Genomic DNA, 19,603 nt, shown 5'->3' with positions numbered 1-19,603 from the left:
GTTTTAGTATAAAATTTACAAAATCTAATCTATTTTCTCGTTGAAAAATTTTGAATATTTCCAAAGGCAGTTTCCTATACCTTTTTTTGAAGAAGTACCACCACATGAAAAGATGGCTTAGGCTGGGCAAGTTAGTGCTGTGCCTGACGAGGTTAGCAATTATTTATTGACTGGTTTTTGCTGAGGTGGATCCTTATATTGCTAAGATGGTCATCCGCAAAACCATCAAGAAGACTTTCGAACAACTAAATGAAAGAAATTTCTGTTCTAATAGCAAGCTAACTGATTTCGGAGATCATTAAACTAGGGTTTCAGTAGTTTTTATTTTTATTTTTATTTTTTGGGGACTAGGGTTTCAGCAGATTTAAGGCTTGAAGGAATAAGAGAAATTAATACTTAATAGACTCATTTGGAAGAATTTAGGGCCTGTTTGGTTCAGAATCCAGATTTGAAATCTCGGATTATGAATGGAATCCCGTGGTTGAATCTTTAGATTCATGATTTCACCTTTCCTAAACGTGAATCGGTTTAGGGTGGGGACCAATTTAAAACTTCTTTGCCTTCCAATCCGCGTCTGTGTTTGGTGCCGTTTCTTCCCCCACTCTTTTTTTTTTTTCTGTTTGTCTCGCTCGGCCGGCCTTCAAAAATGTATATAAGGGTATGATACGGAAGTTTTTTTCGTTCTCGCCTTTATTATGTTTTTTTGGGTCATCTAGAGACCAGTCAGAAGGGGTGAAGGACTAGGTTCATAGGCATAAGATGGGAAAAAGATCCGGGGGGGGGGGGTGTGTGTGGAGTAGGGGTGTCAAAAACTATTTCTTAGTGAAAACCTAAGATCTCTCACAAAAATAATAAATATTACTAACTAACTAATGGGCTTAGTAGAATTAGTCTACTAAAATCTTCCAAAATTATATCTTAGTAGAACTAATGGGCTAATTGGTTGCACACGAGCTGACTCGAATTAGTCCAAACTATTCAGGCTTTGCCTTTTTAGTCCAAACACAACCCATTAAGATTTAGCTTGTATTGGTTTGATTATGTTTTAATGGTTCGAGTTGCAAATTGATACCCCTAATATGAAAGGACGGACGTTCAAATTCAAGACCTTCTTAGACTTATTAGTTTTATGTATTAATGCTGGAGGACATCCACCTCTTCTTTATTAATAACTAATTGTACCTTATCATCAGAAGTGGGGATTATTATTATTTTTTCTTCTGGAAATTGAGGTTCACCTGGGTGAATTTATGTGCATGTTGATTGCATCCTCAGGGGTAGTTGTTACTTATAAATATAATGTGGGGCTTCTCACTTGGCCTTGGGAGGTTTGAACTATAGACCTCATACTATGAGGAGTTGGCAAGCCAACTCAGCAACCCCTTGAGGTTGGAAGTAGGGATTATTACATATCGGATAGAGTCAAACCCATGATCTCTACACTAATATAGATTTATCATTGTTAATTGAGTAACTCTTTAATGATGTGAAAAAATAAACATAATTGATGTTTTCTCAAAGAGTACACACAATTATGTTAAAATCCAAATAATACATATAAAAATTTTCAAAAAGTTTGCCGAGTTTAAATTCGGGGAGTTTGGATAACTTCTCTTTGCTCTCTCAACGCTTCTCCACCCCATAATAAGGGTGAGACCTACTTCTAAATATTCATAAAATGAATTAGAGGCATGAAAGTAGTGTGGCGGAGAAGAATCAGAGGAACACAAAATGTGCTACCGCAACTTTTTCTTTTTTTATCATCTTCAGATCAGTCACAAGAATTGGGACCCACATGCAAAGTAGGTGGGGAGGGGGAATTTTTTCATATCCATTTCTAACATGGAAATGGATAATCCATTTTGTTATAAATAATTAATACATGTCCAATATTAAATCTAAAAAAACAATTATCTTTTTTTCAAATTTAACCTCAACCCTTGGATCTAACTTGGACATGTATTGCTCATCTATAGAAAATGTGTGAAAAAAGCGTGGAGGGATGAAGATTTGAATGGAAGACTTTCTTGAACTTTATTGTCTCTACCTATATGGCTGCCACGCTGGACATGTATCGCTCAGGAAATGTGTGGAGAAAGTGTAGAGAAGGTGTGGAGTGACTCTGCTAATGAGATATGGGACCTAATCTTGCATGCGGTGTGGACTAAGAGTCATAGTGGGGTTTTTCATCCCCTCCAAGGCCTCAACCTCCCTCCTTCACCGGCTTAAGCTACTAAGGAACAAGCATGGTAGTATAGCAGTAGGATTGTACAGCACTACTAAACTAAATATTTTTCCTCTCCTTGTTGACATGGCCATTGCCATCCACTCTACTTCGCTCCCCTCCGTTTCCCAAACTTATCTTGTCATGTCATTAACCCCTAAACCTTTTCACCTTCACCAGGCCCTTCCCTTATCGATCCTTCATTTGCCCCTCACTAAGCCTAAACCAATTCGAATTCCCTTCTCTGCAGCCTCTCCTGTTAATTTTCTTTCAAAAGCACAAATCACTCTTCCAGAACTGCAGCAGCAACAAGAACAAGAACAACAACGACAACCTCCAGATGTTCTTGTCACTTCTATCTCATGTGGTGACACCTTTTTCCTGTCCGATGATTGGCACCGTCTTCTCCGCTTTTCAGTTGATAACAATGACCTTGAACTTGCAAGAGCCATCCATGCTTCAATTGCCAAGGTTGAAGGAGATACCCACCTTGCGAATGGTCTAATTGTGGCTTACCTCAGGCTTGGTAGGCTGGATGATGCTCACAAGATCTTTGCCTGCTTATCATCACCTGATGTGGTCTCTTATACGGCCCTCATCTCTGCTTATGCAAAATCGGATCGAGAAGGTGAAGCCACTGAGTTTTTCTTTAAGATGAGGGATTCAGGAATTGAACCAAATGAGTATAGCTTTGTTGCAATCTTAACTGCATGCATTCGCCTGTCTGATTTACTATTGGGTACTCAAATCCACTCTCTAGCAATCAAAACTGCTTTCTGGAACTGCATCTATGTTTCTAATGCACTGATGGAGATGTATCTGGAGTCTGACTCCAGTGACCTTGCCAATCAGTTGTTTGGTGAAATGGCTCAAAGGGATATGGCATCATGGAATACTGTAATGTCAGGTGCAGTGAAGAAGTTACAATATAGAAGAGCTTTTGAGCTTTTTCATAACATGCAACAAATTGATGGATTTAGAGTTGATAAGTTCACACTTTCAATTCTCCTCGTCGCCTCTAGAGAGAGCTTTGCTAGGATGAAAGGCCGTGAAATTCATGCATATGCTCTTAAGTGTGGCTTTGAATCTAATGTCAGTGTGAACAACGCACTGATTGGGTTCTATACTAAATGTGGGAGCATTGAAGATGTAATGGCTATATATCAGAGAATGCCAATTAAGGATGTTATAAGCAGTACAGAAATGATTAATGCATATATGGACTTCGGGTTTGTGGAAACTGCTGTTCGGATCTTTGATCAGATACAGTATCCAAATTCTATTTCATATAATGCTCTCTTGGCGGGGTATTGTCTGAATGGTGAAGGTTTACGTGCGTTGGAGTTGTTCCAAGAAATGTTGGAGAAAGATGTGGAAATATCAGATTTCACATTGACCAGTGTTGTTAATGCTTGTGCAATACTCTCAGACCTAGAAGCTAGCAAGCAGATACACGGGTTCATGCTCAAGGCTGGTTTTGGGTTGAATCATTGGATTGAAGCAGCATTGCTGGATATGTGCACAAAATGCGGGAGAATGGATGATGCTCAGAAGATGTTCTGTCAGTGGTCAAACTGTGAAAATTATTCAATTGTCTGGACATCAATGCTTTGTGGATATGCTCGCAATGGAAAATTTGATGAGACCTTATCTCTCTTTTCTGTAATGCTAGTAGAAGGTGAAATTATAGTGGATGAAGTTGCATCAGCAGCAACACTTGGTGTGTGTGGTATGTTAGGATTTCAAGAAATGGGGAAGCAACTTCACTCATATGTTGTGAAATTGGGTTTTCTTTCTGATTTAGGGGTGAGCAATGCTATTATTAGCATGTATGCAAAGTGTGGAAACATGAAGGATGCAAGTAAGTCTTTTGATCTCATGCCCAAACATGATACAATTTCATGGAACTGTGTGATTGGTGGTCATCTTCTTCATAGGCAAGGCAATGAAGCACTGTCTGCCTGGTCAAAGATGGAGGAGATGGGTATAAAGCCTGACTCCATCACCTTAGTTTTGATTATTTCAGCCTACAGGCATACCAGCTCTAACTTGGTTGATGCTTGTCGTAGTTTGCTATTCTCCATGAGAAGTCTTTATGGTGTTGAGCCTACTTCAGCACATTATGCTTCAATGGTTGGTGTTTTTGGTTATTGGGGTTACTTTGATGAAGCACAAGAATTAATCTGTAACATGCCTTTTGAGCCGGATGGTTCCGTGTGGAGAGCCTTACTTGACAGTTGTAGGTTGAGATCAAATACAAAGCTAGGAAAGTGGGCTGCAAAGCATCTTCTTGCCATGGACCTGCAAGATCCTTCAGTGTCTATACTGGTTGCAAATCTGTATTCTGCCTCAGGAAGATGGCATTGTTCTGAAAGGATTAGGGAGGAGATGAGAGAGAAGGGATTGCGGAAGCTTCCTGGTCAAAGCTGGATCATTCATAAAAACAAGGTCCATTCATTCTTTATGAGAGACAAATCTCACTTCCACATGAAAGATATCTACAGTGGATTGGACATACTGATCTTGGAATGCATGAAGGCTGGGTATGAGCCTGATACTAGCTTTGTTCTTCATGAAGTTGAGGAGAATCAAAAGAAGGATTTCCTGTTCTATCACAGTGCCAAGCTGGCTGTGACGTATGCACTTTTAACGTCTGGTCATGGAAAACCAGTACGTGTTATGAAGAATATCCATCTCTGTGGGGACTGCCATACGTTTTTTAAATATGTTTCAGTTATTACAAAGAGAGAGGTGTCACTTAGGGATGCTTCAGGTTTTCATACTTTTAAGGATGGTGAATGCTCATGCAAAGATTATTGGTAAATTATTAACTGGTGAGAATGGTGGAACCAGCTCCCTGGATTGTGCTACAACAATTTGAAACACTGTTAAAGCATCATTTTCTATGTTCATAAATATGGAGATGAACTCCTAAACGTTGACTGACCGTTTGTCCCTCACCTTGCTAATTAAAATGTTCCTCTTGAGAAACCCTGCTCCCAAGACTACCAAACAATGGAACCAGTTTAGAGAATATGGGTATCTAACGGCTTATAGATGTAAGCTTCGCGTGAATGCGGCTTGTTAGGACCAGTTACTATTTACTGCTTAATTGTATGGCCATTAGTCTGGACCTAGTTCTGCATTGTGTTCCTCACCCTGGAAATGCTCAACCATCAACAGCTGTTTGGTGAGACATGGTCATGGCCAGAAAAGCAGAACCTTATGTAAGATAATACCATATTGCACTATGATGGTGTATTTGAAGGGAGAGAAAAGAAGGTTTTCTGTGGAACCAACCATATTATATGCTTATAAGGGATGGACTGGGTGTACTTCCAAGGAGATTCTATAAACATACTATGGTTTCGGTTTTTGGAGACAATTGGAGATCAAGCTGGTAGATCTGATTTTGAAAGACCAGAGAAAAGAAAGGCAATCTGACAAGGCATAGGATTTGCAGCCTTTACTTGGTGATGATTGTATTTTGTGCAGCATCCGTATACTCTGAAGGGCGAATGTGGTTAAGATTGATACGGTTTCAGTTCAGCTACTGTTGAATATGTGTATTTGGTGTCCTATTGATGGATAGCCACATGTGGTTTAGGATGTTTATATTGAAAGGAAGTAGGATGGCTATAATATCTCGTTGAGAGAAACAATGGGAAATGGGTCCTCTACAGCAAAAAGAGCATGAATAAGATGGAAACCCTAAGTGCTTCGTTCTTTCTATCAATATTCCCTCTAAAGTGGAGTTTATCTTGAAGACCACTTCATTTCACAATCCTCCATATAGGTACTGTTATTTTTCTTCTTTGAGTTCCATTGTTTCTTGTTATCCCTATCTACTCTTTTTCCCTATGATTGTTCAGTTTTGGAGTCAGATGGCAAGAACTGGATACTGATGTTGATATCTGATCCAATTGGAACAACAGGAATATTCTCTGTGTAGTCTGTTCCCCCCCCCCCCCCCCCCTTCTTTTCTCTGAGGAATGATACCTCCAGTTCCTTTTATTTTGACATTTCCTGGTTGGATGAGGTTTTGAAGTTTACCATTTTTTCCATCATAGGAATTCTCAGACTGAAAAGGCGGACAACAGGCCTAAGAAGGGCACAAGAAAGGCTCATCCACATGAACGAGAATGGAACTTTTGGATCCAATATGCTATTGACTTTTTCAGGTCCTGTGATTCTTGGCCTCTTCACAAAATTGGAGGCAGACATATGTATAGCATTTTTATTTTGAATCTTTTAGCCAAAAAAACAAACCATCAAAAAGAAAATGAGAGGAAGGTTACAGTGTCTGCTCTTCCCGTTAACCTCTTTGAAAAATAATTGCAGTGGGCTGGTGCTTCCATGCGATATACACTTAAATTATATAATGTTTGCATATGGTTGAAATCTTGAACCTTTGTTTTCTAAATGGATATTTGTCCTCTTTTACGATCTGCTTTGTTTGGGAATTGTTCCAAAATAAATTTTATTGTCCATTGTTTAGAGGATATATGAGCTTGCTTGAGATCTTCTCCTACTTCGAAAGAGGAGAAGAATAGTGATATATGGAGCATAACTTTTTCCTTGTGTGGCCTCACTCTAGCATATGTTGGAAATATTTAGAATAGTGATGTATGGAGCATAACTTTTTCCTTATGTGGCCTCACTCTAGCATATGTTGGAAATATTTGTCCTGATTTCTTAATTTTTAGAGGCTGGCATTTTATTGAACTGTACTCGGTGGTTCTTCTAGCATTAACAATCTCTACATGTAATTTATAGTAGGCTGATGGGAAAAATAGAATCCTTCTTTGTATGTCATGATCTCTATCTTATTTGGCAGATATTTTGTGTTTTCTATTGGATCCTGGGGGTAGCTGACTGGGAATCTCTTCCTTGCTCAACTTGACCATTTGAATACAATTTAGATGTTTAAATGTCTGAAGCTTGGATTGGCCTCCATTTGTATTATGCATCTGAGAGTTTCTATGCTTCTTTGGTTTTAGTTTGCTCAACCATATCTTATTCATTGCTTAAGCATCTCATGAGAACCTATATGGTGCCCGACAATTTTTAGCTTAAAACTTAATATGGTCATTGTGTGAAATGAACACTTGCAATCTGCATTGGTCTTTCTATTGCTTTTTAGATATGTTGATATTTTTCCTGTGTGTTCCTTTTTCACTATTTTGTCTTGTCACTATAATACTTCATGAACAAAAAGACTAAAAGCTGCACTCAGGGACTGTGCAGTCAACCATTTCCCCGTCATTCTCTCTGCTTCTCGTCCCACTCTCTAGCTGCACTCAGGGACTGTGCTGTCAACCATTTCCCCATCGTTCTCTCTGCTTCTCTTCCCACTCTCTCTAGCCTTTCTCCCTCATTTGGATGAAGTTGACCTCCACATCAGGCATACTATTTAAGGCTTTTGAAGACACTGAGAAGCTTTTAGACTCTTAAACTAGTAAATGAAAGAAAACCCCTGCTCTGGTAGCAACTTGACTTCATGATTGGAAGAATGTTAGACCAAGTTTTCAGCCGATTAAAGGCAAGAAAAGAAAAATGAAGAAAGAGAAGAAATGAGTGGGATCATAAAGAATAGAGGTAGATTTCACCTTTATTGCACGAATAATCTTAGAAGACAGTGAAAATACTATTATTCTTTTTCACATGTAGATATAATTCCCACACCAGAATAGTTTAGATATCCTTGGTGTTCACAATTAGTTACAAACTGCTTTGAAATTTTACAGGCACATGTAATTTCACAGAAGCACATGTTACAAAAATGATTGTTCTAACATTCATTGTACTATAACAGCATAGAAATCCTTGGTTTTCAGTGTCAATTTAGAATATGCGTTTCTCCTTTACATGTATATATAATTCCCCATAAGCTCAAAATACATAGATGGTCATGCTAACTTCATGCACCCTCCTACCACAATGGATACTATCATTGATTACGGTCAATTTAAAATGTCTGTAGCACACTGGATCCTATAATTTTTTGTTCTTTATTTACAACCTGAATAAATTTCTGTCTAGTCTTCTAGTGGAAAACTGTTGTAATGTGAAGAATTGCTTAGAAGTATATTATTCATAAACCCAACAAGGTATTTATAGTTACAATCTGGTAAAGTCCCACACTAAGTAGGAAAAGGAAATGCAAAACAAATATAAATAAAAACTAACTCTAGACTTATTAGGAAACAGAATCTTATTCTAATTAGAAAACCTCAGTCCATGCTTTCAACACTCCCCCTAAAGTTTGAGCATAGATATTTATCATGCCTAATTTGCTCATAATGTAATTGAATACTTTCATGCTCAAGCTCTTTGTGAGCATATCAGCCCGTTGCTCGTTTGAAGTAACAAAGGTAATATGGATCAACTCAGCCTCAACCTTTTCTTTGATGAAATGTTTGTCAATCTCCACATGCTTAGTCCTGTCATGCTGTATTGGGTTGTGAGCTATGCTGGTTGCTGATTTACTATCTGAGTATAACTGTATAGGAACCTCCAAATCTGTCCCAACCTCCTGAAGCAGCCCTTTAAGCCATAATACCTCACAAATGCCCTGAGCAATCACCCTAAACTCAGCCTCAACACTGGACCGCACAACCACAAATTGTTTCTTGCTTCTCCAAGTCACAAGGTTATCTCCCACATACACACAATACCCAGAGGTAGACCTCCTATCATCTGGAGATCTTGCCTAGTCTGCATCTGTATATGCCTCAATCTTCAAATGTCCATGAGCTGAAATTAAAATTCTTTTTCCTGAAGTGGCCTTCAAGTATCTCAAGATCTGATATATTGCACCCAAGTGTGAGGAGTAGGGATCATGCATATACTGGCTAATAAGACTAACTGCAAATGTGATGTCAGGTCTAGTGTGAGATAAAATAGATAAACTTTCCTACTAATTTTTGATACCTTATTTTGTCAATTGGTTCTCCTTCCTTTGCCTTCAATTGTAGGTTAGGCTCAATAAGAGTCTCAGTAGGCTTACATCCTAGCATCCCAGTTTCCTTAAGAAGATCTAATATATACTTCCTCTGGGATAGAGATACACCGCTAGCAGAATATGCCAACTTTAAACCTAGGAAATATCTGAGTTTTCCCTTGTCTTTAATCTCAAATTCAGTTCCCAAAAAAGTCTTCTATGCTGAAATCTCATCTCCACTACTGCATGTGATCACAATATCATCCACATATACTAAAAGTAGAGTAGTGTGGGAACCACCTCTTCTAATAAACAAAGTGTGGTCTACATTGCTCTTCTTCTAGCCATTAGATATCATTGCCTTATGTAACCTTCCAAACCACGCTCTTGGAGATTGTTTCAACCCATATAAAGCCCTCTTTAACTTGCATATTTTCCTATAAGTCTCGGTAGTAGAATACCCAGGTGGTACATCCATATATACCTCATCTTGGAGTTCTCCATGCAAAAAGGCATTCTTTACATCTAATTATAGTAAACTCCACCCTTTATTAATTGCACATGAAATAATAATACGAACTATGGCAATATGGGAAAATGTCTCCTGGTAGTCAACGCTATAAGTCTGAGTGAAGCCTTTGGCCACCAATCTTGCCTTATATTTTTCAATAGTTCCATCTGCCTTGTGCTTGATCACAAACACCCATTTGCACCCAACAATTTGCTTTCCTGTGGGCAAAGTCATCAAGTCTCACGTTTTGTTTTTCTCCAGAGCTTGCATTTCCTCATCCATAGCTTCCTTCTAATTTGAGTGCGTAATACCTCCTGCCAGATGTTAGGAACAAAAGTAGAGGACAAAGAGAAAATAAAACTTTGAAATTTTGGGGATAGGGACTGATATGAAACATAATTGAAAACAGGATGGTTGGTGCAAGTTTGAGGCTGCTTTCTTAATGCAATTGGTAAGTCCAAAGTAGGATCAAAAGAAGGGTTAAAGAGAGACTCACCTGGAGGAACGGATTGTTTAGGGCCAAGAACCAAAGCTTTTAATTGGCTTGGTTTAGAAGGGGTCACTCGTTGCTTTCTTTGATAGGTCTTTAGAGGTCTAGTTCCCCCTCTATATCATCATCCACCAGCTGTTCCTGTCTGGTCACTCCATCTTCCAATGGAGGATCATCTGCAGAAATCTCAGGAGAAATATCGAAAGGAGGAATCAACATTGGAACCTCTTCACTAAAACTCTCCCCCTGAAGAGGTGTAAGGAAAAAATAAGGAGTGTGTTCCTAGAACACAACATCCATATAGACGAAAAATGACGAGAACTAGGATGATAACACTTATACCCCTTCTATGTAGGAGGATAACCTAAGAAAATACAATTTAATCCACAAGGATCCAACTTTCCATGAACATGGTGGTTCTGGACAAAGGCAACACATCCCAAAACCTTAGGTGACACTGTAAAGGCTGCTGTTCCTAAAAGAACCTCGAGGGGACAGCGCTGGTCTAAGACTCGGGAAGGCATTCGATTAATTAGATATGTTGCACTAAGGACGGAGTCACCCCAAAACCAAGGAGGCACATGCATAGTAAACATAAGGGAACGTGCTACCTCAAGTAGATGCCTATTCTTGCATTCAGAAACCCCATTTTGAAGTGGAGTATCGATGCAACTATTCTAGTGAATGATGCCATGGTTTGTTAAGTAGGAAGGGAATGCTCCACCCAAGTACTCAGTTCCTTTATCTGTACGAAGGATTTTGACTGTCGCCCCAAACTGAGTGCTAATCATATTTTGAAAATTTTAAAAACACGAGAAAATGTCACTTTTTTGGTGAAGTAAGTAAACCCATGTGGTCCTAGTGCAATAGTCAACGAAGGTAACAAACCATCTATGACTAGATAAAGAAATGGTTCGAGAATGACCCCACACATTAGAGTAAATTACTAAAATGGGATTTTACAACGATGATTTGAAATAGGGTAAACATGCCTGGTCTGTTTGGCCAAAATACATGCTTCACAATAAAAATCATTCAAATTACATCTTTTAATCAGATCAGGAAATAACTTGGACAAAATAGGTAAAGGAACATGGCTAAGGCGACGATGCCACTGGAATAAGGTAAAAAGTGCAGGAGAGGTGGAACTAGAGACTGTAGAAAGAGCTGATGGGGATCCATCCATCAAGTAGAGCCCCCCTTTTTGTCTACCACTGCCAATTGTAAGCCCTATTTTCAGGTCCTGAAACACACAATGAGAAGGAAAAAAAATTTATTTTGCAGTTCATATCACGAATAAAATAAGGCTACTAATAGATTAAAAGATTAGCCGAAAACTTAAGAACATGCAAGACATTAGATCAGGTAAGAGAAGGCGAACAAATAATAGATCCTTTCCTAGAGATAGAGGAGAGAGACCCATCAGCCGTTTGAACATCCTGAGCAAAAAGAATAGATGAATTAGAATAAAACAAAGTAGATGAGCCTGTCATATGGTCGGTTGCCCTAGAGTCGATTATCCAGGAGGGAAAGTCAAATTGACATTGTGACAGCCAAAAACACCTTTAGGGAATTGTGGATCAATAGAGGGAACAATGACAAAGGCTATATTTGCACTGGAAGTCAGTACTGGAGAAGACGAGTCAAGTCTAGACATCAACTGGCGAAGGTGCTGGAGCTCATCTAAGGAAAGAGGTGTTGGAGTACTCAGGGGTGTCGAATTGGCTTGATTTGCAGATGCTTGATTGCTGCCCTTGGTTCCATTTTTACCTCCTCCACGAGAATTTGTGGGACGTCCATGCAACTTCTAACACTTGTCCTTTGTATGATGCTCTTTTCCACAATACTCGCATTTTACTGAAGGGCGAAAATCATCAGAACTAGATTTATTATTGTCAGAACTAACCACCAATGCAGATCTATCAGATGTCTGAGTGTGTACCATAGCTATTGTCCTCTGTATCTACCATAGCATAGGCTTGAGCCAGAGAAGGGAAAGACTTTCTAAAAAGGATCTGTGTGAGAATTTGATCAAAATCTATATTCAATCCTGCCAAAAAATCATAAACTCTTTGTTTATCTTCCCATTGTTGATAGGCAATAGCATCTTCAACATTCTTCGGTGTAAACTTCCCATAGAAATCTAAAGTCTAGTAATATCTCCGAAGAGTGTTATAATACTGAGAAAAAGTAAGGTCCTTCTGTTGTAATTGATTGATTTTTGTCTAATTTCAAAGCATTGTGCATCATTGCCTACTCTGGAGTATGTATCTTTAGCAACTTTCCAAATAGTTGCCGCATCAGGAAGGAGGAGATAATTCTTTGCTATGCTTGATTTAATGAAGTTGAAGAAAACCCATGACCAAGCATTCATCTATATACCACTTAGAAAGTTGCAAACCAAGGGTGAAAGGTTTGGTAGAAGTCCCATTAAAATGGCCAATAAGACCACGAGCACCAATAACAAGAAAATTGAACGAGACCATCTAAGATAATTTGTTCTATAAAGTTTCACAATGGTCATCTAAAGTGGAGAAAAGTCACGATCCCTATGAATGGAAGACATAGGAGACTCTTCAGATGTACTAGACAAAGGAGATATGGGATCAGCCATCGCAAGAAGAAATCACTCAAATTTACAAATAGCTCCTTGTAACTATTTGAATTTACAAACAAACCCTTGGTACTATTTGAATGTGCAAACAGACCCCTGATAAGATTTGAATTTATGAAAAAGTCCTTGAACATTTTTGAATTTGCGAAAAAAAATCCTGAAACTTTTCGAATTTATGAAAAAGCCCCTGCAGCCTTTTGAATTTGTGAAAAAGTCCCTGAAACTTTTTGAATTTGCAAAGCAGTCCCCAGAACTATTTAAATTTACGAAACAGCTCCTTGTGAATCGAAGGAAATCTGCCCCTGCTGCTCTTCTAGAACCTCTAGAACCTCTAGAACCTGCTGCACCTCTGTATACCTTTGTTCACCAGTGAGTGAATCCCTTGGTGGGTTATCTCTATCTGTTAATGGGTTCCAAAGATATATTGGTTCTGTGTCAACAAATCATGTCTTTGGCAAGAATGGTAGAAATTTGTTTATTTGCAGCGGCAGAGGCAGCTGGTGCGGCAGCGGCAGCTGCAGCAACTTCCTGATCTGCGTGCGGAAGAAACCCAAATACAGAAAGCAACGCAGCCGGGTAACAACGTAGGTAATCAAGTTGAAAAATGCAGCGACATCAGTAGCAGTAGCAGCAGCGACAGTGAGGGAAATCAAGAGAAAGAAAGTTTCTCTAGTTCCCTCATTCTTCCCTAGTCGAAATTAGGCTATGATACCATGTTGTAAAGTGAAGAATTGCTGATAAGTATATTATTCATAAACCCCAATAGGGTATTTATAGTTACAATCTAGTAAAGTCCCACACTAAGTAGGAAAGGAAATGCAAAACAAATAGAAATAAAAACTAACTCTAGACTTATTAGGAAACAGAATCCTATTCTAATTAGAAAACCTCAGTCCATGCTTTCAACAAAAACCAACATCTTTTGTTGCACTGTACACCTTCCTCTCTTTTCTTGTACATCTACAATGCATTCACGGGACGTCTTTTGATGATGCATTCAGTTGGATCAATTGGACTGGATTTGTGGTTGTTCACTAACAGCCAATAGAGCTTCCAATGCTGAATTCTTCTCATTGATATCCTTAAATTCAACTCGTCTTCCATGCCCTGTAATGAATATTGTGGACCTTTAGTTAACTAACTAAAGAGTTAAAGACATGATCAGTGAACAAGCTGGGTCAAGACGGGATAAGAAATTAAATTAGGTTGAGATGGGCAATAGATAGAGGGTGAGAAATTGTTAAAGAAACTGATCATATAAATAAAGGGGTAGGGATGTAGTTTATAACAACCAGGAACCTTAACGGAGGCAGTTTTTGGTTCAGTCCCTACTGGGCTTACCAAATCAAGCCTGGTGGTTATTGCATAATGAGGTGGACTACAGGCTTTCATGCAGTCATTTATTAAAGGAGGGGAGGAGATGGGAAGAACAGGAGAACTGTTAGAACCTGGTTTAAAAATCTTTTACTACCTTTTGAGCTTTTGAATTTCCTTTTTTCTTTTCTGCAATTGCCTTTGCTGTTCTTCGTAAGGTTTAACTTAGAGCAGATTGACCTTTACTAGAGAATGGTATGATACGATGTTATTATTTTGTGGAGGAAAAGATTACATACCAGGTAAAATCCATTCAAAGTCCACATCTAACAACTTTCGGACACTGTTCAATTGCATTGTAACTGCCAGACAAAAAATTTGGTGAGCAAACAAGTATATTCAGTAAAATGTAGGGGATTTTCAGCCTTACTGTCCCTGATAAGCACTATGTTTGTTTGAAGTAAAGTAATCTATACTGAGTTTGGGGATCTATCATATTACCTGACCACCAGTTATATTTCTCCATAATGGATAGCTCTGAATTCTGCATTGCTAGATGGTCCCCTGCAAATAGGATCTTGAGTGGCTTATATAACAAGGATACACATCCCTGCCATCAAAAGTTGAAAATGTTACTGGGTTTACCACTTCATGTGTTGGTGCAAGATGGTTACTGTATAGATAAAATCATGTTAGTAAAGCTAACAAGAGACTTCATACTGTCTGGGCAGAACCACGTTAGCTTTATCTTAAGTGAAGGTGGACCATGATGTAGTTACCCAAACACAAAAATATTAACAAATTTCATCTTCGAGTTCTTACTTCAGTGTGACCTGGTGTGTATATAAGTTCAAAATCATTGCCAAGGCTCCATGGACCACTCCCTTCTAGCTTGTTCTCTACATCAGTTGTACGAACATCAACCTGAGAAAGTCAAATGATAATCCAACTAGTAATTTTGACTCAATATTTAGTCATGTTGAGGGTAAATACAGAATAATTAGATGCCAATAGGTTCTTTTGGTGTTTATAGCATTTTTAATTACTTTTTTTCTCCCTGATAGAAATAGTGTTTGCAGATATTGAGTCCTTACATCTTTTGAGTGAAGAATTCTAGTACACTTTAACCGCTTCGACCACTTCGCATGATCTGCAATATCATCCCTGATCACCAAAATGGAAACTCATATAGTTACCATAAACATCATTAACTTTGATTTTCAACTCATAAAAGGTGGTGAGCTTCTTTTAAATCATACTTGTGGCTTAGAAACATGTATCTTGCTCCTCCAAGCATCTCAAATTTACGAGCAAGCCTTTCAGTGTATCTTGGGCTGCATAAGGATTGGAGAGCATATGGCAAGTTAATCCTTTCTGACATTTCAAAAGACTAAAAGAAATTATTCTATGTTGTAGCCTTTTCTTTTGATCTTATATTCTGCTTGATGTTATTACATGCTCTCTCTCTCTCTCTATGGAACTAACCTGTCTATTAGTATGTTTCCTTCAGGATGGACGATGAAATAAGAAGCCCCTCCAAATGATTTTTCAGAATGGTAGCCACAATGATACACGCCCTGAAAGCATTCCACAGATTCTGAATTGATACATAACCTATAAGCAAGTATGGTTGCACTTCAATATGGTGAGTCAGACCTTTCAATAATATCTCCTTTTTAAATCAGTGTCTTAATTTCAGCTCTATTTTGTTTCCTTTAGTGCTTCTTGGAGTTTGTTTTAAGAATTTGGGGGGAAGGGTGGGGAGGCAGAGACGAGAATTTCTAAACCAGTGCAATATTATGTATCTACCAATATTTACATTATTACGAGTTCTTGAACTTTATCCTCCTAAATATCCTCATAGAAACGGTTTACCATCTAGCTGGACCATATGCTCTTTTCTCCATTCTTCATTAAAACATGAACATATCAAGCATATACAATCAAACATTCTGTATAGCCTCTTCATATATCTTAGGCCCAAAATGAGACAATAATGAGGATCTGTCTCCTGCTTGTCCCCACGCATGGAACGACAATGTGGTACATCTAGTGGCAGAGGGTCATGAAGGTCAAGCTTTCACCCTTAAGTTATTTGAAACAAAACTTTCTTGTCAAGTTTATATGTTCCTTTACATCTGTTTATACAGATAACTTTCCTTCTAGTCCTGAACTCTGATTAGAATTTTAGAAAAACTCTGTTCAGTTCCAGGTTCCTCAAGGATCAGAGCTGGAAATGCTTTTTCCAACAAGTGGGTCTCTTTACCTGAATTTTATCTGAAGTTTTTGTACCTATGAGGTTAATTATGCCAGTGCTTATCATTTCCAATGAATACAAGGACTAGAAACAAATTAAGAAGTTATCATTTTCATATTTGTACAATCTTTGTTTTTCCTCATCAGAGACCATCTCCATAAAATGAAAGTGAGATTGAATATGTACCGGAAATCTTTGCTCATTAATTGGAATAGGAAATGTGTTGTGCACTTCCAGGATATCATGAGGAGCATTCTCTGTGCGGATTGAACTTGTTGGACAAGAAAGTAAGGCCTGCAAAAGTAAGAAGTTGAGTTAAATCCAAGCACCTATGGATAACTGAAGGGCAGCAGTGATAAATCAACACAAACAAATCTAAAACAACTAGAGTGAGAGCTATCAAAAATAAATTTATTTTAGTGAGAGAGATGTAACTCATTTAGGAACGAAGATATAATCAACAATTGTGGTATGGGGTTGTGCAAAGGAGTATTAATCCTAAACTATGAAACTTCTACACAATTTCTTTTGTGGTTGGATATAAAGTAATTTTCCTTTGAAAACCTTGTCAAGGGCTAGAGAGAACGAGATTTGTGTTGAGATAAAATATACCTGCAGAGCCTTTACCCTTTCTTCTTCATTTCTTGGCTGTTTTCCGACTGCTGACTTTTCATCTACTCGTGAAAATATGTTCTGAAAAACAAAAACAGTATCATATACACACAAATATAATTATTTCAATAATTCCCTCCAAAAAAAACCAAGAAAGTGTATGAGAGAATTTTTTTTCCTAAGCTTCATTCGAATTTTAATATTTTATGGTGGAAGCTTCGTTATAATATCATATAAGTCTAACTTTTTATATAATAGCAAAGTTTTTGTGTTTTGGTCATCATCAAACAAGTCACAAAGACGGGACTATAAGCCCAAGGGGGTGGAAGGAGGGAAAGGTGTGGAGAGACCGAGCAAGACTTCTTTGGTCTTATTATCTCTACATAGGAGGCTGTCACGATATTTGGCTCTTTTCTTTGGAGGAAATTTCGTGAGGAGTGTTAAGTTCTAATATTTTAATTTAAGGCAGTTATTGAATTTATTTTAGTCTTTGGATTAAAATATTTCATGTTGCTAAATCCTACAACTCATGAGTACTTATTGAAAGGGCTCTTAGGATCCAAACTGTATTGCCATGACTAGAAGGACTTCCACAATAATAGCATTATAGCAAAAGTTGATATCATGCCTCTTTTTAACCAATTAAAAAAAAACATGGCTGTTCATTGATGTTTTAAATAGCACATATGAATACAATATAGAAAATGAAATTAAAATAAGTGAGGGTAACTATTTAAGTCAGTATTTGAAAAGGAAAGATTGTTAATTACCGGAGCCATCCAACGACACGTGTCACAATCTATGCATGTGTGATCTGCACATTAAGATACAACAGCAATTACTTTATATGTAGTCAATGGTGGGTTAGTAAAGCGGTTAAAAGCCCGGACTCTCATTGGGAGGTCTTGGGTTTGCACGGCGACATTTCATTTCCAGTATTAAAAAAAAACACAAGTACCAAAAAAAAAAAAAAAAAAACTTTATATGTATCTGTCTCTCAACTAAAATCGAAAAATCGATCTCAGAAGAAACTCTGAGAAAGTAAAACAGAAGTTGAAATAAAAGTGAGAAAGAATGTTAATGTAATGTAAAATTACCTACAAAGAACTCTCCTTCAATGTTCTGAGGTCGCCTCTGTCTCAATGCTTGAAAATTGCCAGGTGAATTCTGGCTTGCATTCACGGTAGAGATTTTGATATTTCTATTTTGTCTTCCAAAATTATTCCTGCAACTAAACAGAAGCACTCCAGCAGCTGCATTCGAGGCCATGCTTATGTTTGGTTTCAGGGTGGTGAAGATCATATCTTTAACCAAAATCCCAGCAGCCATGGTCTTCTTCACCTTGGTGAACAACTTAGTTACTCTAAGATGACTTAGGAAAGAACAGAGAGAAAAGATGAATCGAAGCAAAACAGAGAGTTATAGAAGATTTATAGAGATGGAAACCCTTGCAGCCATGAAGGTGCTCGCTCTAGTTGTATTTATATGGTTAATATTCCACGGATGGTTGCGGGTCTTTTCAGTGAAAGAAAAAACGACTGTAAAATGGGAAACTTCAAAGGTGATGCTTACGCTTACGTATTGTTGATAGAGACAATACTTTATTGATATTTAATCCGTTAGATTTATGTAAAATGAATTAATCAAGTCTTGTGGTGAAGGGTTTGAATTTTCTTCAAGTCTGTCCTCTATACCATACTATCAATTATCCCTAGAAAGAAAATTTTGTTCAAGTTACATGTTCTATAAAATTAACTCTTAAATTTTACTATTTTATTTTTAATATCCTTCCATCATGATAGATTTTATATATTTTTTTAAATTTTTTGCGTCCTTCTCATTTTGTCATGTTATTAAAGCTTTTCTTATTCATTTATACCCTTTATTTTCTTGCCATAATTAACCCAACAAATCTCTTTTATCAATCAATTCTTATTACATAAAATTTAATCTAAATTAGGTATTCTACAGAAGAAAAAAATCTTAAATCTGACCATTTTAAACATAATTTCTCGATATTCAAAATTAACTTTAAATCTTACTGTTTTAAATCGAAGACCTTAATATCTAAGCGCCTGTTTGGTTACATGAGTCTGGAGATTTCAAATATCTAGAGATTTCAAATCTATGGAGTTATAATTTATAAAATTAGATGTTTGGTTGTGAAATGAAACTTGTGGATTCATCCTAAAAACTATTTGATCGACGTGATTTTTGTGAATGTGCAAATGTATAGCATTTTTTGAAATCTCTGAATTTCACCCCTTACCCATAAATCTACAGATTCACGTTTTTAGTGTAAAAAGGTGAATATCTAGATTTCATGAATCTATAGATTTTTACAACCAAACGGGTATAATTCTCAGATTCATGAATCCAGAGATTTGAAATCTCTGGATTCATGTAACCAAACAGGCCCTAAAATCAACTCTTAAATCCTACCATGTTAAATCTAGTACTCGTCTCTTAAGGCCTTCTTTATATATATATAAATTCCCAAATATTTTTTCAAAATTATTTGCATCATTCTCATATTTTCAAGTTATCAAAACCCTTCTTTTTTAATTTATACCCTTTATTTTCTTGTCATAATTAACCAATGAATTAACTTTTTTATCAATCCTAATAAGGAAACTTA

At 37.4% G+C, this 19,603-nt stretch overlaps 2 protein-coding genes across 4 annotated transcripts; one reads left to right on the top strand and one right to left on the bottom strand.

Annotated features, from left to right (window-relative positions):
- The first annotated feature begins 2,099 nt into the window (after nt 1-2,099).
- Nucleotides 2,100-16,174, top strand: EMB175 (Pentatricopeptide repeat (PPR) superfamily protein). Of its 3 annotated transcripts, XM_089142337.1 has the most exons (3): nt 2,100-6,020; nt 6,295-6,405; nt 15,607-16,174. In XM_089142337.1, the coding sequence occupies exon 1, from the start codon at nt 2,153-2,155 to the stop codon at nt 5,045-5,047; it is 2,895 nt and encodes a 964-aa protein (XP_088998463.1). In that variant the 5' UTR covers nt 2,100-2,152; the 3' UTR covers nt 5,048-6,020; nt 6,295-6,405; nt 15,607-16,174. The 3 variants fall into 3 exon arrangements, with proteins under 3 accessions (XP_088998463.1, XP_088998464.1, XP_088998462.1); XM_089142338.1 differs by lacking the exon at nt 15,607-16,174 and having other exon boundaries at nt 6,305-11,912; XM_089142336.1 differs by lacking the exon at nt 15,607-16,174 and having other exon boundaries at nt 6,295-11,911.
- On the bottom strand, nt 13,664-18,400 carry LOC149030018 (metallo-beta-lactamase family protein). The gene is made up of 11 exons (XM_089142339.1): nt 18,063-18,400; nt 17,736-17,779; nt 16,966-17,046; nt 16,540-16,647; nt 15,582-15,673; nt 15,356-15,430; nt 15,191-15,260; nt 14,919-15,020; nt 14,598-14,706; nt 14,396-14,458; nt 13,664-13,889 (listed from the first exon to the last, which is right to left on the bottom strand). Exons 1-11 carry the CDS (start codon nt 18,292-18,294, stop codon nt 13,789-13,791), a joined length of 1,077 nt encoding a protein of 358 aa, XP_088998465.1. The 5' UTR covers nt 18,295-18,400; the 3' UTR covers nt 13,664-13,788.
- Between the last annotated feature and the right edge of the window lie 1,203 nt (nt 18,401-19,603).

Source organism: Hakea prostrata, chromosome 1, assembly GCF_041222555.1.
Source record: "Hakea prostrata isolate BN-2017 chromosome 1, UWA_Hpros_2, whole genome shotgun sequence".
In the NCBI taxonomy this organism is placed as follows: Eukaryota; Viridiplantae; Streptophyta; class Magnoliopsida; order Proteales; family Proteaceae; genus Hakea; species Hakea prostrata.
Note: the sequence above shows the minus strand (reverse complement) of the source record. Positions and strands in the feature narration are given on the sequence as shown.